Source organism: Oenanthe melanoleuca, chromosome 10 (assembly GCF_029582105.1).
Source record: "Oenanthe melanoleuca isolate GR-GAL-2019-014 chromosome 10, OMel1.0, whole genome shotgun sequence".
Lineage (NCBI taxonomy): Eukaryota > Metazoa > Chordata > Aves > Passeriformes > Muscicapidae > Oenanthe > Oenanthe melanoleuca.
Window position 1 is genome coordinate 14,076,159 of NC_079344.1, and position 26,091 is coordinate 14,102,249.

At 41.5% G+C, this 26,091-nt stretch overlaps 2 protein-coding genes across 3 annotated transcripts in view; one reads left to right on the top strand and one right to left on the bottom strand.

The window, feature by feature from the left end:
* Positions 1–2,727: 2,727 nt before the first annotated feature.
* Positions 2,728–13,767, top strand: PGPEP1L (pyroglutamyl-peptidase I like). The gene is made up of 5 exons (XM_056500210.1): positions 2,728–2,879; positions 5,500–5,552; positions 11,693–11,809; positions 12,271–12,500; positions 13,425–13,767. The coding sequence occupies exons 1-5, from the start codon at positions 2,846–2,848 to the stop codon at positions 13,612–13,614; spliced, it is 624 nt and encodes a 207-aa protein (XP_056356185.1). The 5' UTR covers positions 2,728–2,845; the 3' UTR covers positions 13,615–13,767.
* A 1,322-nt stretch (positions 13,768–15,089) lies between these two features.
* Positions 15,090–26,091, bottom strand: part of IGF1R (insulin like growth factor 1 receptor) — a 172,312-nt gene continuing 161,310 nt past the window's right edge. For both annotated transcript variants that reach the window (XM_056499737.1, XM_056499736.1), the window contains exon 21: positions 15,090–22,547. In XM_056499737.1, coding sequence (XP_056355712.1) covers positions 22,181–22,547 — 367 coding nt within the window. In that variant the 3' untranslated portion in view covers positions 15,090–22,180. The remainder of the gene's footprint in view (positions 22,548–26,091) is intronic.

A 26,091-nucleotide genomic window follows, 5' to 3' on the forward strand; every position in this document is an offset into this window, starting at 1 on the left:
AAAAGAGATAAAAATTAAAGAGCTGTTTCTAAATGAAGGGCCATATTCTGTTCTTCTTGCCATCTACTAAAAAGCTACTCAAGCGTTGTGTTGCCAGCTCTGCGGTGTGGTCAGAATGCACTTGCAGAAAATATATTTTTTCTCTTACTCAGCAATTCAAACAATCCTTAAAAGTATCAGACAACTGTGCAGAAAAACATTCAAGGTGATAACCAGGATTTTCATAGTTGAGTTGCTTCCATTTTTTCTCTACCTCAAGATGAGTGCCTTGCCAATCACATCCATGTGTAGCAACAAGAAAAACAGCCAGTGTTTAGCTGATTCAGCTGTGTCTGTGACTTGCCTTCAGATAGCAAGGACTTGGATTCTTAATTATGGATGGGGAGATTAATTTGCACAGACCTCAAATATCCAGTGACCCTCAATCCATTGTTTTGGGCACTGATACACATGGGAGTGCTAATATTAAAGCTACAATAAAACTTTAACAAAAACTTCAAGAGTTGCTTCAACTTCAGCTGAAGAAATGTTAGAGGAAAGAAAATATTTCATTTCTGAATAATTTCTGAGTAAGGCCTAATTCAAATTTTTCAATTCTTTTTTTTAACTGTGTGGCACAGCTGTAATAAATGCATTAATCCTCCAAGTTTACTACCATGCACCCAAAGCTTGGGAACATCAGCAATCAATTAAATCATGGCAAAAATTAATTTCGGTGGTCTCTGTCAAATTCCTGGTTTATTTAAACCACTGGCATCCCTCCCACACTTGCACAAGCATTTACCAACACTGGAAAAGCCTCAGAATCTTTACTTTCAATTCAGCAAACATCTGCTTAGGAAAAGAGACTAACTTAACTATTGAAGGCAATACTTCTCCACCCCCTCCAAAATTCTATCAGCTTCTTCATAAAGGCTTAGTGAATTAATCTTTGCTACTCTATTTTTTTTTCTACTCCCTTTTGCCAGCTGTGAAAACTTTAAAAACTAGTACTACATTCCAAACAGATTATATCAGTTGTTTCAGAGTGCATGGAAGCAACAGACTTTTATCTCTCTTCTGGAAGAATATCTAATGAAATACCTAATATTTTACAGCAATTCAAGCAATACCCTTCAAATATAAATATAAATAAATATAAATATAAATATAAATATAAATATAAATATAAATATAAATATAAATATAAATATAAATATAAATATAAATATAAATATAAATATAAATATAAATATAAATATGGATATATCTAAAGCAGCTTTCACATCCCAAAGAAAATAGAAATTCTCACTCTGGAAATCAATTAAACAACTATAGACTTTAAATATTGCCTTATTCCTTACAAATCCTTTGTTCATCAGACCACCCTGTACTTAGATTTTTCTAAAAAAAAACAGCACAAATGAAAAATATCTATGAGAAGACTGGTAAGTCATTGCCCTGTTCAGAATCATAAGAAGTGTTTTAATGACTGGTCAAGCAGAAAAATTAATGGATCAAAATCTTGATTGACATAGGAGTATGAAGGACTGTAGGTTTTTAAAAGTCATTCAGTGCTGCCAGTAGCAGATTTCACCTTACTTAAAGCTGCAGAAAGCTCTGTTTCCTGTATTAGAAGCTCTTTCAGCCCCAGCAGCCAGCAAAAGTTAAGTCTACAAGTTGTGCTACTCAGGGGAAGAATGGAATCAGTCTTTTAAATAAAGAGACTCCACACATTTCTTTGTGTCTCAGCACAGGACAATTTAAATGACAGACACAGGTCGTAGCTCCAAACCTCATTCAGCCACCACCCAACCCAAGGGATTTCTTCAGAGATTTTTCTTTTTTTCCCTAAGGTCTCACAATCATCAGCTCTCTTGAGATAATATAGTAGCTTTCTATTCTTAGCTTATTTCTCCCCTCCCTCTCTCTCTCTCTCTCTCTCACACACACATACACTTCCTACTCAAAACAAGACCCAGTGAAACCCTCTGCCCACATAGTTATAATTCCCTAGAGAACTTGCATATGCTTTTGTTTTGGGCAGTGACAATGTGCATATGTTTTGATTTCAGCCCCCCCCATTGGCTCTCAGGCTCCACTTTAATGAAGACAGACCAGCTATTAAACTCACCAGTTTCAGCAAGCTACAACCCAGCTTCTAGAGTTCCTCTGACCTTGCAAGTTGGAGTGAGATTTTCTAACATGTTGCCTGTTAAAGGATATGTTTTGGGTTAGCAAATACACACATTTTCCTGTTGGTGTTTGTTTGTTGGTGTTTGGTTTGAAAAGTGTACAGTGCTTGGACTCTTTCATAACAAGCCTATGATAAAGATCAAGAGTAGTAAATCAGGTAAGTGCTGTGAAGAGGAACAGCAAAGTTACCCCTGAGCTTAAGTTAGTAAAAAACAGTCCAAGAACAGTGGAAATGGAGAGATAAGTTTTTGTAGTTGTCATTCTCCACCAAAGTGAATTACAACTGCTAAAAACAGAATACCCAAAGAGATATAATCAAACTGATTCAATTAATTTTCTGTTTACTTGCATATAAACAAGCGATAAAAAATATTGGTGGATATTTTGAAAGAAATTTCTTTAAGCTTTTCTTCCTAAAATACTCCATGCCTGGGAAAGGAAAGAGTTTGGGGCAGTCCCAGTCAGGCAGTCAGTCAGATTTCTATCTTTAATAGAGACGTAATAATTTTTGCTTTAAAAGTTACATGAGTCACAATCATTCCTGTCATGTGAAGCCAGTCTCATCACAGTTGGAAGAAAAAAGGTGCCCCAAATGAAGTTTGCCACAGATACCTGAATTGTAATACTGTTTGGAAGACAAGAAGATTCCACCTTCTGGAGCATAGATTTCATGGATTCAAATTCCAACACTGTGGTGGTGACTGGTGAGATTTTTATTTTATTCTTTGAGTCAGAGATAGTATGCACGCATGCTTGATCTTTGTCATAAACAGTTTCCTGGAGGGAAAAAGAGTAGCAAATGGTCATACTAGCATTTCCAAATGGAAAATAACTTGCTGTGCCTTCCTAAGAAAAATCAGATGCATGTCAGAGGAAACAGACTGCAGTCTGCCCTCTTTAGTGCCATCCAGTTTGGTTTGTTGTTCATTCTCTCCATGTTTTAATCTTTGTTGACATTCTCTCTGATCCAAACCACATAGCTCAAGGCAGTGTAGGCTACTATTAGATAAAGCTTACCCAAGGAAGCTCTGAAGCAAGAAAACTAGGTTGCATCACAATGTCATACAGTCAGTGTCCAGAATTAGAGCAGCACATGGCAACTTTCAGGGGCTCAGTTTCATGGCAAGGTAAGGGCCTTTTAAACAGGAGATGCTGCCTCATCATTGCTAAACTAAACCATTCCTTTTAAATATACCAAAGGAACATGCCTGAACATGCAGCACAAGGGACCAAATTTGGAGTTTCTCTTGCTGGCTTCAACTAGTGCAGCATCACAGAGGCAGAACCACCAGCTCAGAGAGTGCTGAGCTTTAAAAGGTTAAAGCTCCTAAGGAATGCTGCTGCTCGCTGTTCCTCTTGTTGCCACTGGCTCATCTAAGGGCAATCATTACACATATCTTGACATGTGAGTTGCTGGATAATTTTCCACTGCAGGTCATCTGAGGATATAGGAACGAGGGTGAAGCTACATCAAAGAGATTTGCATCTTGCTGTTTTCAATTAAACACTTTTTTTTTTTTTTTTTTTTTTTTTTTAATAGCTGCAAGATGGGCAGAACTAGTCTGGCTTGCTCCAGACATAACTACAGATGAGCTGGATGGGAGTGCAGGAGAGGGCAAGAGGTTTTTGCTAACCTCCTAAAAGGCTGACAGTCTGGTTCTCTCCTATGATATTTATGGCACATACCCTTGTTGGGAACACTTCTTAGCACCCTGTTCGTTTTTTCCTCCCTTTAGATCACCATTTATGTCCAGAAACCTCCTTGGTCAAAAAGCTTTAGACTAGTTAAGACACATGTGCATCTTCAATCTACTACAGAGATTATCACAGCATGTCTCTGTCACATTTTCACCTGCTCAGAATATAAACCTGCTGGCAGGGAGCCCAGTTTATTATATGGAGCCCAGTAACATTCAGCCAGTTAGCCCTCCACATTGCTGCAGGTATTGCAGTAAAACTCTCATACATTTAATAATTTTTCATAGCAATTTTAAGCAGTAGTTTCTTAGGGCCACCACTGACACAAGTGTTTCATCGTGAGCTACTTAATAACTTCATTATAATTCTGCAACTGCACACACAGGTAGCAAAACTTGTACAACTACAGCTCCAAAATGGAGCAGGTGCCACCCGAATTTTGCTCTCAAAGCAGAGTGGGACTAATGGGGTTTTATGTTTCCTGGAAATATGAAATGAGCACCATTTGTTCCCTCACCATAGGAGAAACTCAAACCTGGAGAAAATATTGTCAAAAATATAAGCTTTTCATAACATTAAAGAGAAAAGATGGAGCAGTTATGAAATAAATATTAGTAAATTAAGAAATGCTTAAAATCTAGCACTAATTAAGCTGTCACAAGTCTGCATTTAGGCTTAATTGTCTCTGCATACAAGTAGCTTTCACTGTGCAAAATGGCAGTCATCTGCTGTCAAGTATTTACTTGTCCATTTAAGGATTTTAAATATTTAAGAGTTATAGCATTAAAACCATTTCACAAACTCATTTTCCTGACACCCAATATCTAGGACTTGGCAACACTCTGGATTGAGAACATTAATTGAGATTAATAAAGACAGTGGGAGTTTTCCATCAAACTTTTTAATGACAAAATGCCCATCTGCTCGAAATTAGGTCTTTTCCCTTTTTATTAAAAAAAAAAAAAATCCTTTCACAAAGAAAAAAAAAGGCATAAAATTGAATGTAATACTTTGGATTCAAAGTGTTCTTTCCCCTTTTCTCCTCTCTTTTCCTGGGGGAAAAAGTGAACTAAGACATTTTTCCTAGCATCACAAAAAGCACATTTTCCCAGATAGAAAACTCTAAATTTTCATTGCTTGCAATTAAAATAAATCACAAATTAAATATTTTTTACTCTTTCCAAGATTTTCATTAAATATGCATATCTTCATGAGCTTTAACAATAAGAATGATACATTAACTGTGACCTGGGAGTATTTAATACCTTTTAATACCATAGCTTTTAGTAGTGGTATTTCTATGGATGATGATCCTTCCCCAAATCATCATTTACATGATCTGTCCTATTGGTTCCACTAAATTTAACCAGCTCCAGTTAAGGCTCTATCATAAGAAAGTCTTGACATGAATGAAGATTGCAGGATTAGTTCTTTTATCAATGAATATACAAATGGAAAATACTGTTCCCTTAAGTGTTATAAAAGCTAAATCCTATCTAAAAAACTCAGCCTCCATAACCAAAAATAGGAAGACAAAGATCAAATATGTGTGTGCACACATCAGCACTTAATCTGCAATTGCAGAGTAAGCACAGGTTAAAACCAGCTTGCTTTCTTTCTTTTCAGGTTTTGGTCCCTTCAGACACTACCTCGTTAATTCTAGCTGGGAAGCAGTGAAGGTAGGTATAAAAAAAGGAGGGAGGCATTTTATTTTTTAGACATCCCAACACAAACGGGTTTTAGGCTTTCCATTCCCTTTTCATGACTCCTTAAAGAGAACTGTGCCTCATGGAGCAGACACCCAACATGGAACAAAGAGGATAATGAAGTCAAGTATTATTTTACTTGCATTATTTTTGGTGCTTTTAAGCACTTCAAAATATTATTCTTTATTTTAAAAATTTATTTTTACTCATAATGCCTTCTCTACAACTATTGCATATGCCACAGGTTATGTCTGTCTTCAGTAAACTGATCATCTGTCCTACCACAGTTCATTTTATCCTGTGTGAGGTGATTTCCTTCTCACACAAGTGTAGCCTATTGAGTTCTCAGTGCCTGCTTCAGAAACACAGAACCTCAACTGTGCCAGTTCTAAGTGTGAGTTCACATTTCAGCTTTGGCTTCCACTTTCAAATGACAGTGAAGTCTACAGTTAAATTGAAAAAAAAGGTCATTCAGAGGGGGTTTTTTTCCTCCATACACCTTGACTGGCAGTAACAAGTTTCAGATGCAGTCTTGAAAATTCCTGCCTGTTTTCTAAATCTGTGTATTAGAACAAATTTAGCTGGGGGATACAGAGACATGGTTTGGATTCCTGGCTTTCAGCATCAACTGATTCATTCTCCCTGTCACTGACAACAGCTTTCCTGGAGTTCAGTTACTCTCATAAGGTACCTAGGAAGAGAGTTATTGTGAGAGGGTCTTTCACATAAGATTTTAGCAATCCCAAGGTAGATAGAAGGTTACACAATGAAATCTGAAACTAGTGGGGAAACAGTCAAATTATTAAAATTAAATTGGAGCATTGGTCCAAAATGTACAAGAAATGAGAGATAATACTAGTAAAATAGAAAGCAGGACATGTGAAACAAACCAAGGAGACTGTATTCTATTATGAAAACTGAAACATGTCCATACATTTTTTAATTCTTTTGGACACTGAAATGAGAAAGTCAGCTATGGGAAAGTATGAGTAATGACAGAAAGGTGGTGGCTGTACAGGACTATAACCATTGTACAAATTTTGGTGACAGCTACTGAATATCTGTTTTGGAAATGAAGTGCAATCAAGCCAAGATGATTGAAAAACAAGAAGTCAGTATGTTTTTCCAAAGACCAAAGCTATAGCAATTCCACCAAAAGATACATCTTTTCTATTCTAGCTTTGTTGGGTGAAGAATGCTGAGTACAGCTTGGTGTTTGGTGGAATTAATCTATTGCCCCTTCCAAGTCATGTGGGATGTTATCCCTGTAGGCTAACAAGAAACAAAAATACTGTGATACCTTTCCACACCCCAGTCATGACAGGAGACCCATAAATTATCTTAACTCCAACTTGACATGTGCCCTAAACCACAAATATTTGTCAGTTGACAGTGTTCTTGCTCATTATTTCCTGATTCCTATTGGTTCTAATTTTGGGTGCAAGATCATCCTCTTCTGGCTGAAAATAGAGCATGTTCTTTATCTGCAAGCAAAACAGCCTCGGGCGAGAACGCACCGATGGGATGAGTTTCCTGTAACAATGCCATGAGCTGGCTATGCCAGGGAGTTACATAAGGGCCACAGCATTCCGTAACAAAACAGATGTCAGTCCTTGTGCATGGAGGAGAACAAGTCCATTTCCCTCTGATGTGGCACCCTCTATGTGGAATTAATTTGTATTCAGACTGGGGATGCAGCTTTGATTTCCTGCTCCCTGGTAAAGGTGGTTAATTCAGAGAAATTTGCTGCAATCTGGAAGCACTTTGAATTTCTATAGGCTTCTCCACACTGAATAGCAATCTCATAGTATTGTTCCATTGGCCTCATTCATAGGAGTAGCCCTATGATCTTCAGGAAGCTTATGCACATATATTAAAGATAGCAAAATTTAGTATTTACATCTGGAAGTAATCCTGTCTTGGCTTGGGGCACCTGCATGGATCACTGGGGTGACATAAAACCCTCCTGCCAAGTCTCTTTGCTGTGAACCACGCAAGTGTGCACTCAAATTCATCCTCAGGAACGTGCTGAGAAGCCAGAACAGACCTACTAAATATGACTGGTCAGGCTTAATGCCTTTGTAGCATTACCCAGAACTATCCTAATTATTACCCCAAAATGAAGTAGGTGCTTATCAAAAGCCTGGATACCATGGCACCCTCAGTGATGATGTAATGCTGATACACAGAGTCTTAAAAGTTCACATCCCAGAAGGGTCCTCATACCAAAAGCATCTGAAATCCTGTAAAAATATATTTAACAGTCCCAGTGTCCTAATTCCAAAGCATAGCCTCACTCTCCATGCTTTTGAAATGGATCCTTTGCCAAAGAACTATGGCTGCCCTTCTGTGAGCAATACTTGCTCTTACTCACAACTGCTTCCTTAAGCTCCTCCACAAGATGCTGCTGATGGGATCAGCTCTGCTCCTGGACCTCTCTTCTCGCTGTAGGGAGGATTGGAGATTGATCCAGTGAGCACACAGCCCATTCCAATAGCTACACCCCTTCTATGTCCTCATTGGGCACACAGAAAAATATTATTTCTCTTACAAATTAACTATTTACTACTACAGCCTTTTTGGTGAATAAGCCAATTTCCCTTGAAGCCCGCAGGAATCCAGTGATAACTGTGAATAAAACTCTACAAAACTCTGTATCAACTGGTTTAAAAAGTTTAAAAGAGTATTTGTCCAGAATTTCCTCTTTAAGAATATGAAGATACAATTTTCCAAGAACATGAGGAAATACCCCATAGTTTTTGTACGGACCCAAGTTCTCATGACGGAGACTCTCACACAAGGCATTCATCAGCATTGCATTCTTCATCCATGGAGCTTTTGTTCCTCAGCAGGTACCCCTTGAGTGTTCAGGGAAAAGGGGGTCAAATGGACCCAAAAGCACAGACAAACCTGGCAATTCAAGGTCATGGAGAAAAGCTTCAGGGCTCTTACAGACACCATCACCCAGCCCAGCATGGTTGTCTAGCACTAGAAAGACAGCTTATCTTTTAGAAACATGTCTCACTAAGTTTTTCATGGTTATCATAACTTCATTCACCTGAAATACCCTCCTAAGATATCCACAAAAGCTCTGCCAGCAACACTTTTAACTCTAGAAGTGCAGGACATTCTCACTAAATGGAGAATGGTGTTTACAGGTATGTACTCTGCATTTGCTGACAGATCACACTGAGTTATCATGATGTGTTAGTGCTGCAGCACCACATGGGACCTTCAGAATCCCAGATTCCCTCATTTGTTTATTCCATTGATGGTCCCACCTAATAAGCCTTGATCCAACCCTGTTGCTGTGTCTCCTCCAGAAAGTCCTGTCTGCAGCTTGGCAGCAGAATAACCTATCAGGGCACTCCACCATCAAGGTCAAAGTCCCCAGTTAATAGGGCACAAATGTAAGTTGAGTGACAACATTCATAGTAATTAAACTGTTAGTGCAAGAACAGGTCACATTTCCAACTGCTTCTGGGAATTATGTTTGCTATCAGGAGAGAAGGATCAGATCTCCCAGTGCAGTTTTTCATCTGCCACTGACCATGTGGTCTTTGGAAATCTGTCATTTAATCTGTCTGTCTCCCTCTCTGCTTTAGTTTCATCATCTGTGAAACTAAGACATTGCTATTTAGTGCCTTCATATCTGTTTTGGAACTTTCTTACATCCCTGAAGTTTTAAGAAGGTTATCTGCAGGATGAAAAAAAAAAAAAACCCAACAGCCTAAAACAACCAAAAACCCAAACCAAACACATAAACGAAACCCCACTAACCAGCCACACAAAAACACCTTGGTTTGCAATGTACTTGCAGTCTGGCTGGGGCAACTGAAACCACCTGCTTTCCTTTCTGCACCAACACAAGCAGTTCACAAAATTAACACACACTACCACCTTCCCAGCAACCCAAATCAGTGAGAACTCAGGCAAAATCAGTGATGTTTCCCAGAGTTTTCCAGAAGTTCAAGCTATTTACAACACAGTGCTTCCAGCACCAACCTGAGCACAGTGCTGTGCAAATCACTTCTCTTTTGGCCAGAACACCAGTGGACCAGGACTATGACCACAGCTCACAACAGCTCAAGGTCAGCAGCTGGTAGTGCTCCTTTCTAGAAGAACTTCCCAAAACGTGGCTCTTTCTTTTCCTACAAAACAGTCCTCCAAAACTTTTCTCCTCCTTTGAAATTTCCTTCCCTGTTTCAGCTACAAAAGACAGGCAGTTGTTTACTGAATTCACTCCCCAGTGTGAGCTCTAGTTTCCAGGTGCAATTACTCTCCTCTAACCATCTTCAGTCTCCCACCTTAAATGCAAAATTGGTTCTGGTTAAGGCTGAGACAAAGAACAACCTTTCTTTTTTCCTCCATGTTTACACAACATCTGGTCTAATGGGGTAAGCCTATGGCTGGGATTGTTAGACAACACAGTAATACACATTATTGACAACACACTGAAATTGCTTAGGACATAGAGAATCATCTTCCTTTGACACAAATTCTCAGCCATTTGCTATTGGCCAGCTTCAGTTTGGTCCTGCACAAAAGTATTTCTCTGTGTTTCTGCCATGGCAGCTGGTGACAACAGAATGTCTCGACCCAGAGAGCATGAGAGGAGAACAGCATTACAGCTGGCTTTGGGTCTCCACACTCTGCACCCAAGTAGTAGTCGAGTCCTCTAAGCCTTGTCATTTAAAAGAAAGAATTTCATTAAATGTAAAAATTTAAAATGCTTTGGAAAAGAAAATGCTAATTGTGAACCAGCTGGGGTTTTCTTGTGTGGAGGCTCAGGCACAGTACAGCATTCTTCAGTGAGATGATGCAATGGGCTCTCAAAGGCTGTCAGCGCCCACAGGAAAAAAGGCTGGCACTGTTCTCCAAATGTGTTTACTTCCCTGCAGGCATTGTTTCCTTGCTTGTGTCAAATAGTTTATTGAGCACAGCTAATCAATGCTTCCGCTGACAAGAAAACTGGAACAGTTTATATAGGAAGCAAGTGGTAAGGGGCAAATTTCCCAGAACTGTGGGCCTCATCCACGTGGGAACTCTGAGAAACAAAAACCTGAGAAGACAGTGACATTGAATACAGTTACAGGTCTCCTGGGCTAATCAAACACCTCCACTTTTGCCTGTGCCCCCTTAAAAACTTAACCTGTACCATCCTTTGGTAGTGGTTTACTCAAATGGGATTTTCAACCACCATTCTACTTTTCTGGAACAAAGCTTTCTACCTCAGATGAATTCCTTCTGTATCTTGCCACTGCAGCTGCTTACCTTCTGCTGAGGCCTATGCTCTGTTTGTTCACCCTGTTCCACTGACAAAATCATTTCAAGTCAGTTCCATGTGACATTTATTCTCCAAACCACCTTCCAAACACCTGACCTACTGGCTGCTTTGAAGGGTGCCTTTACTCCATTCACTCAATACTGGGCATAATATTTCTTTGGGAAAATAGGTCCTGTGTAGAAATCCAACTGTACAATTGACAGAGAACTAACATCTCAGGGACATTTCCTTCTACTAGAGAAACATTCTAGACCAAAACAATAAATTAAACTCATTCTAAATGTGACTTCCTCATGTTAACAGTGACCTTCAGCACAGCTTACCTGAACCTGGTCAAGCCAGCAGATCTTGTGCACCTGGAGTGAAAAAGTCATGCTTAAGGTGAATTCTTGGTTTTGTCCCTTGGCAGTGCAGTTTTTCTACCAGATCTTTCACAGAAACAGCTCTTATCTACAGCAAAGCCTTTTCAGATGCTTTCAAGAGTGGAGCTTTTCTGAGAGATGCTGTCTCATGGCTCCCCAGGGACCACTCCCAAAGCAATAACCCCTCCCACCCTCTGGAGGCTGAATATCTCATTGGAAAACACAACAATGGTTCCACATGCACAGACGTGACATTAGGAAACTGCTTAGCACATTTTCGTCTCTTCCAGTTAAAACAGAGGGAGCAACCATAAAACAAATCTCATTGCAGACCAATGTTCAGGAACTATGGGCTAAGGTGTTGTTCTTTCAGGTGTTTTCTCAGTTGAATCAGCCCAGTTGCTTTATCACAGTCAGAAATCCAGTGCTCCTTCAAGTCCTCAGTGGCTTTTTTGTAAACATAGGAGCTGTCCAAGAGAGGCCTTGGTGAAAACATCGACCTCCGGATCATGCAGCTGCCAGTGGTTTACCAAAAAGCAAAGAAGCAAGTCTGCAAGATATGGACAACTCTTCAGCCACTGGTGGGTAATGAAGTTACACAATTTCCTCCCCTCCCCTGAATACAATGAAAAAAATCTCCAAGAGAGTATTGCAAAACATCAAACAACTCCGGAAAGTGACTATTGAAACTGTGATCAAGGTTCCAAGCTGAAATTCGGAGCACACACTAATTAGTATGCTGGTTTAACCCTGTGCCAGTTAAACACATAACTGATGCTGAACAAAGGAAAGGAAAATATCTACCATAAACTGCAAAAAAGATACTGCAGCTCTGCAGTCCTGACTAGACACAACAAAAACTACAGCCTAATCTGGTTCTCATTTGTAATCCCTTATCACAGTTTTCTTTAGACATGAGGAAAACTTCCCCCCACCTTGAAGCCAGTAATTCACATAATGCTTGGCACTTTTGCATCACATGTTTTTAAAAAACAGGTCTCATTTTTAATTTCCTGTTATTCACTCTGGTGGGAAAAACCAGCTTACAGTTCACGTTGGGCTGGCTTCATCTGCCACAGCGCTCATCATCCTGGAGCAGTGTGGGAAGAACAAAGGCTACCAGGAGAGGGATGCTTGTGGCTTTCACCCAGAAGGTGCCTGCTGTGTGCTAGATGGCCCAGAAAAGATTGAATCTACAATTAATATGAAGACTCTCTGGAAAAACATCTCAGTGGAAGGGATTGATATCATCCTTTCCAGAGATGCGGGAAGGTAAACATCACCTATCAGGGAAACAACTCAGTTCATTTAACCCTGGAGGATCTTTGCCATGACCTCTCCTCCAACCAAAATCACTCCAAAGCAAAGTCTTCAGAGGGGCACAAGTATGAAATTGGGATGAATTTCAATTTTATGTAAAGAAGCCTTCATGAAAAACTACAGCCAGTAGATATTTTTCCATAGATTTTTAAATTCTGAAAGAAACAAGTTCCAACATAGCACACCCTGTGATGAGCAACTCCAGTAAACCTCAGCTATTAATAGAGTCTGAAAGCAATACCGACTAGTAGCAGATTTTAATCTATTTTTTTTCAACTGGGAGGGATAAAAAAATGTAAATAGATACAGTGCAGAACAACAATCACAGGTACTGTTAGAACCAGGCCTGTGATCTCATCCTGTGTTCCAGTAGCACTGAAGCAATTTTCTACTATGCCAGTCTTCACTGGAAAGGAAAACAAAACAGTAACTTTTATTTTATGTTAAATAAAAATCAGCTAATACTGGCCCTTGAATTCAAGATTTACACCTGAATTTTAAAAGGTGGAATGATAAGAAAAATCCCTTCAGACAGAGAGATTTTATGACTTAGACAAAAACTGTGTTACATGCTTGTAATTTTCAGCAGGGTGTGTTACCTTTCCCACCCCACAAGAATGCCTGTCTTGTGATTTTATTTTTTTTTTTATTTAAAGTTCTTTGTGGGTGGATGTCTGAGAAACCAAACCATCAGATAAGCAACATTTGTTTCTCAAACTTGGTTTATTTCAGCATTTCCTTTATTCACTAAGTAAATATGTTCTTAATAATTCCATAAACCAGATCTGGTTTGGCTGCTTAGAATATTTAAATTTAATCAAGGTTTACTGAGCCTTAATTCAGGTTTCTGGTTTTGTTTTGCTCTTAATATTGCAGGTACATCTGTGATTACACCTACTACTCTTCTCTGTATTACGGCAATGGAAGAGCTGCTTTCATCCACGTCCCTCCATTATCTGAGTCGGTAACAGCAGAATTTCTAGGAAAAGCATTACAGACCATTATCTTAGCAATGTTAGAACAGTGTGGGGAACAAAGAGAGATGGATCACACAGAGAAAAATTGATGATTTCTTAGAATGCAATTCCTTACCTCTTAAATGAAGCAGATCTAAAGATTATTTAAAACCCACACACAAAGGATTTTATAGCCCATGTTATTTCAATGAAATTTCCTCAGAAAACCCAACCAACCAACCAACTCTTAGAAAAGGCTTGAGGGGAAAAAACCAAATGATTGGTGGTTCATATTACCAAAAATAAAGTTGTTCAGATTTCAGAAAGTGTGAAACTGGATTGAAGCATTTTAGTTGTTTAATCCGGGTTGGTTACAAAGACTTGCTGACCCCAGATGGATGCTCACAGCTGTAAGAACTCAGCACAGGATGGATGTAACAGAAATCTCCCTCAGCCCCTGTCTGAGTCCAGAGTTCAGCCCACAAAAAACGTGGTATGGGAGAAACCAGAACACACTTCGGACTTCTGGTTTGTGAAGTTTTACAGTTCTGTCTTACTGACCTGCTGTAGATGCTGCTTTCCACATCAGCAACAGGCTCTGACCCAGAGTGACTTTGGAGTACAGAGAAAACTGGAAACCAGCAGGATCTGTAATGTTCTTGTTGAGTTTCAACCCAAAACCGCCACTATCCCCAAATTCTCAGTGCCTGTCCCAAGGGAAAACCCCATAGTCCTTCCACAGAGTACAGCCCAAAGGTAAATCCATCAGCAAATCTGTCCCAAGAGAGGCAATCCTGAAGCCCTGTGCTGTGGGGAGGGTTAGGGCACATGAGGTTACCTACAAAACAGGCACCAAAGGGGACACGGGACCAGACTCCTCCACATCTCAGACAGCTCTGTACACAAGTGCTGGGTACCACAGAGGGTCACAGCACTGCCCCTCAGCACACAGGGAATGTCCACGCTCTTCTCTGAAATCCTGCTGCCAGCACACAAGGACAAGATGAAATCACTCAGTGGAACAGCACAGCAGCAGCTTTATCTGGGCACCTGGGATTTCTTGAGGGAAACAAAAGCCTGTTCCTCATGCACCATCAGTAAAAAGGACAAGAGGCAAACATAACAGCACAGATAGCTGCTGGGGCTTTGGGCCACCACTGAGCCTTGTTTTAGTCAACACTTTGATGCCAACAGTCTGAGAACTGGAAACTCCAAGATAATGCTTGTTTTCTTGCCACTGCCTTTTCCAGTGTTACAGAGAGCTGAAAACCAGGTGCTGGCTGGCTGAATGCCTCACATGGGGATTGCTCTGCAGGTAAAAAATAACTAACAATGCTCACCTTATTCACAGGAAGCTCCTTGTGCAAAACTGCTCAAATCTCAGCCATGAAGGATCCAAAAGCTCAGTGTCTCTGGATGAAAATGCTTTTGATTTCAACCAAACAATGGCAGTACTGACTCCTATTAAGAGTAGCTCAATTAGACACAGCCAGAAAGGGCAGAGGAAAACCAGAGCAGCTTTACTCTGAGTTTTCTAACCTGTACTTGCCTTACATAAGGAGCAACAAAATCAGAAACAAGCAAATGCATACAGAATTCTTTTATTTAACTTAAATCATGTAGTACTGAAACTACTAGAAAAAAGCAGAGTAAGAGAAACTAAAGGAGCCTTAGCTTCAGCCATTCAAAATAGACAAAGTTTCTTCTTTTCATAATGTAAAGAATCCCGAGTATATCGCAATAACAGGAATAAATTCTTACAACAGAATATACAAAAACATTTTGAAATTTTTTTTATCTACTGATTCATTTTAATATAAACACAGGAATTTCTTTAGGAATAATTTATACACAGCAAGTCTTTTTATGTAATAAATTGGCCACTTTGTTTAATTTTCTCTTAAAAAAATCTAAACAAGAAAAATTGGAAAATGTCTTTGCAACTGCATCCATTCCTTAGCACTTTCTAGATTTTTGTCCCAGAGGTAGACAAACTCTGGCCAATCCTTTCATCTCAAACCTCACTGGTTCAGAAAACAGAAGAAGAGAAAGGTGTCCCTGTCCACAGCAGAGAGGTTGGATCTTCAAGATTTTTAAATAACAATAAATAGGGATCCTGCCTTGCTCATTTCAACAAAGCTTCCAATGGTGCTCAACAGCTTTAGAGGCTGCACACAAGCATTTAAAGTGATAAGAAATTTGCAAAGAGTTCTTCAATAGCAACTACCAAAACCACCTTCCCTCTTTCCCTGACGCAGTTGCATCCTTCCAAGCACGAGGCCCCCAGAGCCGGGGGAGGAGCAAACCCCGCTCTGTTTCCAACCAGTGAGGTTCCTGCCATCCATCAAGGTAACTGCCCTGGACAGCAAAGTGAAATGACCAGGTAAGATGATCCCACCCCAACCAGAGGGCTCTGGAAGACCGGATACTGAAGATACAGAACATTTTCCCATCTCCTTTACTCACTCACTGTATACTGGGTCACAAAGCTTGGGCGGGACGGGGGAGAGGGACAAACCATGAATTGGACAAGTCAGCGATTCCTTTTTGGCATATTGTAAAGCTAACTAGTAACTGGTACCATGGAAAAACTGATCACAGACAGACACACCCACACACAGACACAGAAAAGTGCCCTTAAATTATATTTTAGGCATTTATAAACTACAAACATTTTATAAAATTATTCTATGTACTTACAAAACTCAATGAAACATTTAATTAGTTCTTGTAAACCAGATCTTCGTCAACTGACTACCCGTAATCTACTGGACTTAAAGCCCTATTGAAAATGCTAATTAATGGTTACTAATCAACAGAACACATACCCAAAAAAATATATATGAGCACACACGCATATGCACACACACAAACTAGTGAAGTCCTAAGGTACTTGCAGAACCGACTGTAGGTGAGAACGATCCGTACAGGCCAATGACCAACCACTGTCACACTCCTGGCAAGGAATTTACTGCTGCAGCTTCAACGTCCAGAGGTTCAGCTGCAAGTACCAGCAGTCACAATTGTGACACCTCAGCGCTGATGCTGTCCCACCTGTCCCACTGATTAAGCTCAGGGTACTGCCTCAAACTTCTGCCAAGCCCTGTGTCTCTGTACATCCCCACTGCTGCGTCCTTTGTTTTCACGTGTCTCCCCACAAACACTGTGCTGACTGACCCGGCTGCTCCATGTCAGAGGCTGCTCCACCTCTAAGCAACTAGTTCTGAACCAAGGTGTCCTTCAAAGCCCTCCTGTCTACTTGAGTTCTGTATCTTCAGCACCCCTGGCCACTCATGTTGTTTCTACACATCATTCTTCAATCCTTGTCTGCACATCTACTCATGGGTTAAGTTGCAATATGTGGCTTTATCACTGGTTAGTAAGGAGTGGATCCCTTGCACCCTCCTCCACTGTTGTTCAGCCCAGTGATTGAATACACAATTAACAAACAAAATAAGAATAACAGGAAACAAGTGTTACTCGTACTAATGGAATGAAAAGGGTTTAAATATAGATATATATCTATATTATAGATATACATATGCAGATATATATATGTATATATAGATATATATGTATGGAGTTACACCAACAATAGGAGTGTTGTTCACTTAGACTCTGATTGTACCCAACACCCCTCAGCAGTTCCCAGAGGGCCTGGCAGCAGCTCCCTCTGGTCACCAGTCATCCTGGGCAAACTGGGCTTTCTTTCCTTGGTTTTAAGAGACCAAGAGCAGCATCAGTGCAGCCACACCTGGAACCACACAGCACTTGGCACCAGCTGGGAGGAGCAGGGGCATCACTCAGGGTGGCTCCACACCTTGCACCGTGCTCTGGTTTATCATCCCCCCCCGCAGCACCTGATGGAGTGGCACGCTGTGTTTGCACAGCAGTCGTGTTCCTGCCACCAAACCCCTCCTCTGCCACAGGCACTCTGCAATGCCAGCCAGGACAGAGCCACAGCCCAGCCCTGCAGCCCCAGCCCCTGCTCCCCTCGGCGACGCCAGCTCCTCATCCCACTGCATCCAAACATCTCAGTGCCAGTCGTCAAAATGCTGGTTTTCAGGGCTGGGTGGGCTTTTGTGTTTAATTTATAAACAAACTGGATTACTTTAACTTTATTCAAACATAGCTGAAGTTCTAAATAAATTTTCCATACCAGACAAGCCAGTGGTCTCAGGGAAGAACAACATTACAAACCATATTATGACTCTATCAAGCCAACATTAATTCTCAGTTGTTCACATGCACAAACAACTCGATTTACTGTCCAAGGGAAGTCTGCATGAAAAACCCATGTGAATAAAGCTATTCAAAATGCACAAAACACAACAAAAAAAGCTATGGAAACAAACAGAACAAAACAGGAATTAAGCTTGAATTGCAAACACAGAATGCAATGGTATCATGAAGGTGGTTTGGTCCAGGAGAGCTGACTGCCATCACACACACGGACGTGAGGCCTCGTGGCTGTCTTCTACTGAAGTGCTTTTTGAAATGCTTCTCATGATGCTACGTCATTAGTGTTTCTTCCTAATGCATTGTAAAACCACCTACATACAATTCTACAAACCAGTAACTTGGACAGTTTTAACGAAACCCTCCTAGCCAGCTGAAAGATCTGAGGATCTCCAGTTGTGATAATCAATATGTGCAAGGGAGAGGAACAGCCACTGCACCCAAAGGTCACTAGAACATCATCAAACATGGAAAACCAAACCAATCTAGTGAAAGTTTCCAATTTTGCTGGCTTCTCAGGACTAGGGAGAAATGCTCCCTCCAAAGACAAACTGCAGTAGTTAACCACAGCACTGTGTATCCAAGAGGCTGGGTACAACTCCAAGTAGCCAAGCACCACATTACTCAGATACCACAACCAACACCTGCACGAACAGCTGCCAGAGCTGGAAAAGAGGAAACATTATACAGCAAGTTGATGGCAAGCTCATGTTAGTCCTGTGTGCTTGTAAACCAGTTACACGCTGTCAGAGGGCAGTTAAAATTTGATGGCTGGTCCATCAGAATCCACAGTTATAATGCATATAAACAGGGGAAGAAAAGGGAACTGACTTTTTACTGGCACATTAAAAGAAATCAATTCAATGTAAGCTTGGAAAAAAATAATTAAAAAAAAAAAAATCAGTGCTCTCATCAAACAGAAGCAGCAAAGACCAAAGCTGCATATTCGATGTAGAATTATCATCAGGCAGCCTATGACAGGTTTTGGTCAGGAAAGCAATGCCATTCCATATCAGCCAATTTATTTTGGGTTTTGATTCAGCCAAATATCTTTTTGATGCTTGTGACATCTGAGCAAGAACTGGCAGGAATGACTTAGTCCATTCTACAGGACAAACAAAAAGACCATTCCCTTTAGTATTTCTTCTGGACCTTCAAACACTGTAAACATTTGATTTCTGTAACAGATTTCAAGAAATACTCCTAATTTGAAGTTCCCATATCAGGTCAGCTGCATTTCCACTCTTCCAAACATGCAGTGTTTAGCTGCTGACTCAAGGGCTGCTGTGACAGCACATTAAAAAGCCTCTGTGTTTCCTTAAAGAACCCTAAGTCAGACAATTCTTGGATTTCTTCTCACAACAACAGATTTTAAAAAAATTGGAGAAACGCCTTGGAATTGAGGGAAATATTCTGAGTTGACTCTCTGTGACAGGCAGTGACTGTTCCCCTCCAGAACCTAGAGCATGTGGTATATGGAGTGAGAGGTTACCAGTATCAACGGCATTTATTGGCTGCTGAGAAATGTGAGATGTATTTTTTTTATATACACACATATAAAAAAATAAGAGTGAGGTAGATAAATGTTTGAAAAAAAAAAATCAAAAACTGTCCCCCTGTCATACTCTAAAACCCTTATCTCAGTATTTAAATTCATTATGGGGCATCTCTACAGTGATTTAAACTGATATCACAAAAATAAATAAAAAATCCTACATAGAATACCTTCTTAATTAACTTTTTTGTCTTTTTCATTTTCAAAAGGGAAAAATAACTATGGGACAGAGGCAAGAGAAGATAATGGGACCTAAACTACACAAGCAAAAAGCACTACAAACTTTTAAAAATCTCCAGTCAAAACTAGCAATCAGTATATTTTAACTCATTGTTCTTACTCGAAAGATTTGAACATTTCCATCCCAGAACCACCTCTTCCTGCCATCGTTTGGTTGGATCAGTGCTAAACAAAGGCCTAGACTGGAACTAAGGTAAGATGAGCAACTGGTACCACTCCTTGGGTGTCGACTTCCTGACAGCCCCTCCTTCCCCTCTCACCAAGGCTTCTGCAACTGAACAAACAAGCTCACTCGTCTTCTTTTGTTCTGAGGTTTGGTCTGTGATTTAAGCCACAAGCTTGGACTTGTACAGGTTTCCATAGCTGCCAACACTTCACTGTTTGCCAGCCAAGCTGCCAGCCCTGAGCTTCCCTTTGCTTGGGGGTGGTTTTCTTCACCAGGGCTGGGAAGTGCAGCCCAGGTGCCCCCACAAAGGCTTCCCTCCAGCAGGGCTTCCCCATCAGGAAGGTGAAGAGCTGGGGCTGGCTGGAGCCACCCTAGGAATGCCTGGCATCGCCAGCTGCACCTGGCACTTGTTCACAGGGTAGAAGGGTTAAAAGAATCTATTTAAGGATCAGTGACCCAAAAGCCTGGTGTCTGCTGTTGTACCCAACTAATAATTTAAAAAGAATACATGTGTGTGTGTGTGTCTGTGTGGGGATGGGCGGGTGGATGTGTGCCACGACCAGAACAAGCGGGGAGGGCAGGAGGGGCAGGACCCTTGTACAACAATGAATATAAACACTGAACAAGAATGTACTAAATAGTTAATTAACCTTTTGTTTCTGACCTGAGTTTGTATCACGCCTTGCACTGTAAGAGACTCACGTGCTGTCTGGGCAGAGGTGAGTGGGAAGGAAGGAAAACTGGGGCTTAAAAACACCACACCACAGCACTGCCAGAGTGTTCCCATGCGGGGTGTCCCTTCTTTCTCCTTGTCCCCCTCCAAAGCCCTGTAGCCCACACAGCCAAGATGTTGTAAAATAACTAATGGGAAGGAAAAAAATTAAAAAAAAAAAATAAAAAAAAAGAGGAGGAAATGTATTTATAAAAAGGCATTAAACAGTTCATGGCAAATCATATGAAAGGTATCAGTTACTGGGAAGGAGGAAGAAAAAGTTACACACTATAGTACAAAGCATAAGAAAATTTGTTGAAGTGGAAGGGAAGGGAAGGAGGGCAGACCTGAAGGTTTTCATAGATTAAATCCACAAAGATAAAGAACAAAAAAAATAGCAGCTTTTTTCTGTACAGACATATAGATGAGTATCTGAACCGTAAGAAAGTTATAAAAGTGACACAAAAGACAATGTGTATGCAAATGATCCATGGTCTAACATAGAACTGCAAGACCCTTCGAGAAGTCTTAATAATAAAGAGAAAAGGTCAACAAAGCATCATATACTTGAATCCGGTTACTGCTTTTTTTTGTCTTCTCCAATTTATGTTTCTAGGTGTTTTTTCCTGGCAAGCCTGTGAAGGAAGGCAGGCTGCAACGATGGAGATCTCGGCCGCTTATTTTCAGGTTTTTCGTAACTCATTTTTGGCAGGCGGTTGACTTTTTTTGTACGAAATGCACGTGTTTGTTTAGCTCACCACTGCCAGTTTTGTCCAGAATTCACTGGGGTGGGGACAGGGGTGGAGGGAGGGCTGGTTCTTTACCCCATCCCTTTTATCTTCTCCATCACAAGAAAAAAAAAAAATAAATCACATTTTGTCCAGTTTTAAAAAACGATCTAGACAATTTGACTTTTTAATTATTTTTTTTAAATACCAGTGCATGACTGAGTAGAACATATTGGTCAGGATCTGTTTTGAACAGAGCAGTTGATTACTGTGCTCCTTCCATGACTACAAAAAAAAAAAAACAAAACAACAAAACAAAACAAAAAAACAAACGAAAACAAAAAACAAAGAGTTCATTTTTTTGGCAAAATTTGGCAGCGTTGAAAATGGTAACAGCCTTGGACGAATGATGGCCCTTTTTTATTCTTTTACATGTTCCTAAAAAGATTAAAGAGCAACATTAAAAATCCAGTCTTTTTTAGTTTAGGGTTTTTTTGTGTGTGGTTTTTTTTTTTTTTTTTTTTTTTTTTTTGTTTGTGTTTTTTTGTTTGTTTGTGGTTTTTTTTTATAAAGACCTACAGTGTTAGGCAGGTGCTTGCAGGGGTACCGAGAACCACCTGGCCTGCAGTATCTTTGATCTGATAAAAGTGCTGTACGGTTGAACTTGCACGCAGATATGTTTCCCATTATGAAGCAAAAAGAGACAGAAAGAAAGAGAAAGAAGAGAGGAGAGAGGAGAGAGAGACATCAGATCTCAAGTTTTCTGTTGCTATTAAGTGTTAACATTAAGAGTTTTAAAAGGCCAACTGTGTGCCCCATGACTGGAGTCCTTGACTGAAACAAACATCTGCTTGCATATTGAAAAAAAAAAAGAAAAAGACGGTAACTTGTTTACTGAAAAAAGGGTTCTCCCAAGTGCAGCTATGGCAGTTCTGAAGATCCACTGAGGTACAGTAGGCTTTTGAATCTATTGTGATTTTCTTTCCGTCTTCCCCCGATGCCTGTTTGTGTGTCGCTGCGGGGCGCCGGCCCCGGATCAGCAGGCCGAGGACTGGGGCAGCGGCAGCGCCCGCTCGTTCTTGCGGCCGCCGTTCATGTGCGCGTACGGCTGCCGCTCCTCGAAGCTGGCCCGCAGCACCACCACGCCCGGGCCGTTCTCGCCCTTGTGTCCTGAGTGCTTCTCACTGGGTTGCAGGGTGGAGGAGGGGTCTAAAGGAATGCTCTCCATGTTTTCAGTCTCCAGGTCAAGCTCCTCTGTGTCTGGGGGCTTGTTCTCCTCACTGTAGAAGAAGGAGACCTCTTTGAAGGCTGGGTCCAGCTCGTCTTTGATGCTACCGATGATTTCCAGGAAGGAGGGTCTCATCTTCGGGTTGTACTGCCAGCACATGCGCATCAGCTCGAACCTGGGCAGGGAACACACGGGAGACACGTTTACTGAGGTGTTTCAGAGCCATGACTGGGTCAGACCACACATTTTAGAGAATCCTTCCATTCCAAGGCAAGCCCAAGTGACAGAACTTTCACAGACTGAGATCCCCAGGGCTGTGGGTTCAGCCATTTACTCAAGAGTTGAACTTGATGATCCTGCTGGGTCCCCTCCAACTCACAATATGCTGTGAATCTGTGCCACACTTCCATCTTCCTCCCCATCACCCATTTACTCCCATACCTCACCTTTTCTGCTCCCTCCCACACCTCATGTCAGAAGGGTACCTGACATTCAGAACCATTTCATACTTTTATTCTGACTTGGTATTTCTCTTTTTCCTCTAAATTACTTTGTGCTTACTCAGCCATAAGCTACATGATTGCACCTCTTGGAGTATCTTTTTCAAACAATTCATCCCACCCCATCAATACCGACTTGGAAAAAAATTTGAATAGAAAATACACGCAAGGTAAAGCACTGCCTTTTTCCCCTGAAAGAAGAAAATTATATTAAAATTAATTGTAATCCCCAGTGGACCTTTGCCAATCTCAAAGACATTCTCTAATCTTTTTATTTTAAAATTAGGTTGTTTTCATTTACGGCCAGGGATGCATTAATATTTCACAGAGTGTGAGATCATCTGTTTAAGCACATCCATGATTAGATCTGTACAATGTCCCATGCTGGCAAAACAAAACCACAAAATGAAACAGTAATACACACATAATGAAAACAGCATTTTCATGACACAGCAAAATTGGATATTCCCAGGAGATCGCCCTGAGCTTTAAACGTAACACAAGAAAGGATTTCACCGTCTGTGAAGGTGGAATAGGGATGTCTTCTGCTAACACAGCGCAGTAATAGGACAAATTTAAATGAGAAAAGGAAGATTAGCATTAATTCTTCAAGCCAATCCTCTGTGTACACATTGCTCAGAGGAACATGCTGTGTGGAGGAAATCACTGCTGGCCAAAACTACTACTCTGTGCTAGAGTAAGAATGTAACTAAAAATAAAATAAGGCCAAGAGAGATCTCTCAGTTAAGGTAATGCACAGTCTCTGACTCACCTGCCAGCACTGGCACCTGCAGCCCCAGTTAGATCCCCTTGGCTTGCTGGGGGTTATTTCCCACCTCTGCCTTCCCTTAAGTCAGGTCACCTGAAGTTTCAACTTAAATTCTAGAGAACACCACTGTATTCCCAACTTCCACAGATCTTCTGAGTGCAAACAAACAGTTCTATTTCATCTTTTCATTACCTCTCACTGCCTTGTGCCCTCAGTTTACCAGATCTCGGCATCAGTGTGGAAAGATTTTATTTTTTAATTAAACAGACAAAATCAAAACAAACAAACAAATTCACTCTTTTTGTATCGGACCTAAGTTCATTCTAGACTAATGTGCCTGCTCTGGAATAACCTTTCCACAGAAAGGTCATTCAGACTGACACTGAGCTGGAGAACCCTGGGCTCTGCAGCCCATGGTGGGTCTGGAGAGAGCTCGGGAGCCCTGGCCCGAAACAAACCCCAGCAAAAAAAGCCCCTGCCCAGAAACTCGGGAAATTGGGAAATACTGCTGCACCTCCAGTGTGTTCTCAGCTGATGGGAACCAGCAGACAGGGCAAGTGCTTGGCTGTGTTTGGGCTGCAAACACTGCTGAGTGCTTCAACCAAACCCAAAGCAATCTTCACTGAAGTGCATCTGAAGTGCCCAACATCCCTGCCAGAGCTCCACTGGCAGCACTCCGCCAGAACAAACGTCAGCCACCTGAGAATGGCCTTGTGACACCCAACAAGAGCTGGCAAAACCAGTCTGTGCTGGGAGAACTCCCCGGGTACTCAATGCTGCATTGTAACCGCACGTAGACACGTAAACACTGCCCAGCTCCTGCTTGTTTCTGAGTCTGTGAAAAGCCTTTCAGAGCAAAAGCAAAGCCAGACTATAAAACTGCACCGTACCCTCACCCACAAGCGGGGAGGAAAGCTTGAGACATAAATATATAAAATCCATTTCTGTTACTTCATTGCTGTTTCCCTTCCAGCTGACTGCTGTGTCCCTGAATAGAAGCTTGGCTGGAGCCAGGAACTCTGGATATTCGCTGGCGCCGCGCCCCGAGGCCTAAGGGCAATGCTAAGGAGATACCACAAGCAGCGGAGTAATGCATGTGACATCAGCACAAACAAGGACATGTGATGTTTCTTTTAAGCCATTCCAGATTTAAAAACCCTACAGAGTTCCCATAAAAGGATTTTTTTTCCTTTTTAACTCTGTGTGTTCGCAGGCCTTGTTTACATTATCTTAAACAAAATAAAAACCTTTCCAATAGACAATGGAGGAATTTACAGGCTGTTAATACAACCTGAGCAGATTTATAAAGTACGTTCCTGACTGGTGGCAAGTGAGCTCCAGGGAGCTGGAGGCACCACCAGGGTTAGGGGAATGGCCAGCATCCCTCTGTGCATCTTTTGCTCAAGGAACTGAGCTGAAACTGAGTTCTGTTTTGCACCAAGACAATAAAAACAAAACAAGCAGAAAATGGAAAGTTCCTATAGAAGCTGCATTCCATCTGTGCTTTGCAATACACTTGATTTGGTGGGGAAAAGCAAAAGGACCTCTCCTCCCCTGCTGGTGCTGTGTGCTGCCAGTGCCTCTGCAGAGCAGACCCCGGGTTCTAAGCAGGAACAAAGGGAAATCAGCACTGCGTAAATAGTCTACAATGCATGTGGGGGAAGCAATCCTGCTTCAAAAACAGAGTGGAATTCCAGCCTCCACAACTTTTAAAAGCCCCATGGGAACACACTGTCTGAGAGCTTCAGCTGTACCAAAGCTCGGTGCCACGCAGCCGTCACCTGATGAGCAGTGCCATAACAATGGGAGGACATAAAAACATCACTGAGTGCACAGGAAGAGGAGAAAAACAGCAAAGCTTCTCCTGGCACCGTTGTACTGAACCATCTGTCTTATTGCATGGCTCTGTCTGCACAGCCACACGAGCTATGCCAAGAGGGTGTAGCATAAACACAACTGAGGCTTGTTTCACCCTGTACAAGAGTAAAGAGCCCCCAGAAATACCCTCCCCTTTGCTTTGCCCTTTTCACAGGATTCACCACCTCCCAGCCACAGGACAACCCCCTGTAAAACCCCCCTTTGCCCAAGCATCCTTTGCCCTGCACAGCCACACTGCAGAACCAGCTCCACCTAAAAGACCCACTGCTGCCAGGCTCAGGGGAGCACAGGCACAGCCAGCAGGGCAGGGATGCAGACAGAGTGCCCCAGCCTGCCTGCCCCCTGCACAGCCCATGGGGAACACGAGGTCCTGAGGGGAGCTCCTGCTCTGGGGCTGGAGGGTGCAGGGCTGTGTCAACATCACATCACCTGCACAGCTAGAAATAGCAGATTTGGTGACAGCAAGAGTCTTCTCCATGTTCTCATCTACACTTCCCCACAGCAGTTACCTCCTCCACCTGTTCTGGAGGTTTCTCTCTGTCAGCACACTCTCCCCTCTCCACAGACAGATC

Coding starts and splice junctions, on each gene's coding strand:
- PGPEP1L (XM_056500210.1), top strand. CDS start 2,846: ATGGATTCAAATTCCAACACTGTGGTGGTGACTG. Junction 2,880..5,499: donor CAACACTGTGGTGGTGACTG/GTGAGATTTTTA, acceptor CTTTCTTTTCAG/GTTTTGGTCCCTTCAGACAC. Junction 11,810..12,270: donor GGACAACTCTTCAGCCACTG/GTGGGTAATGAA, acceptor GGGAAAAACCAG/CTTACAGTTCACGTTGGGCT.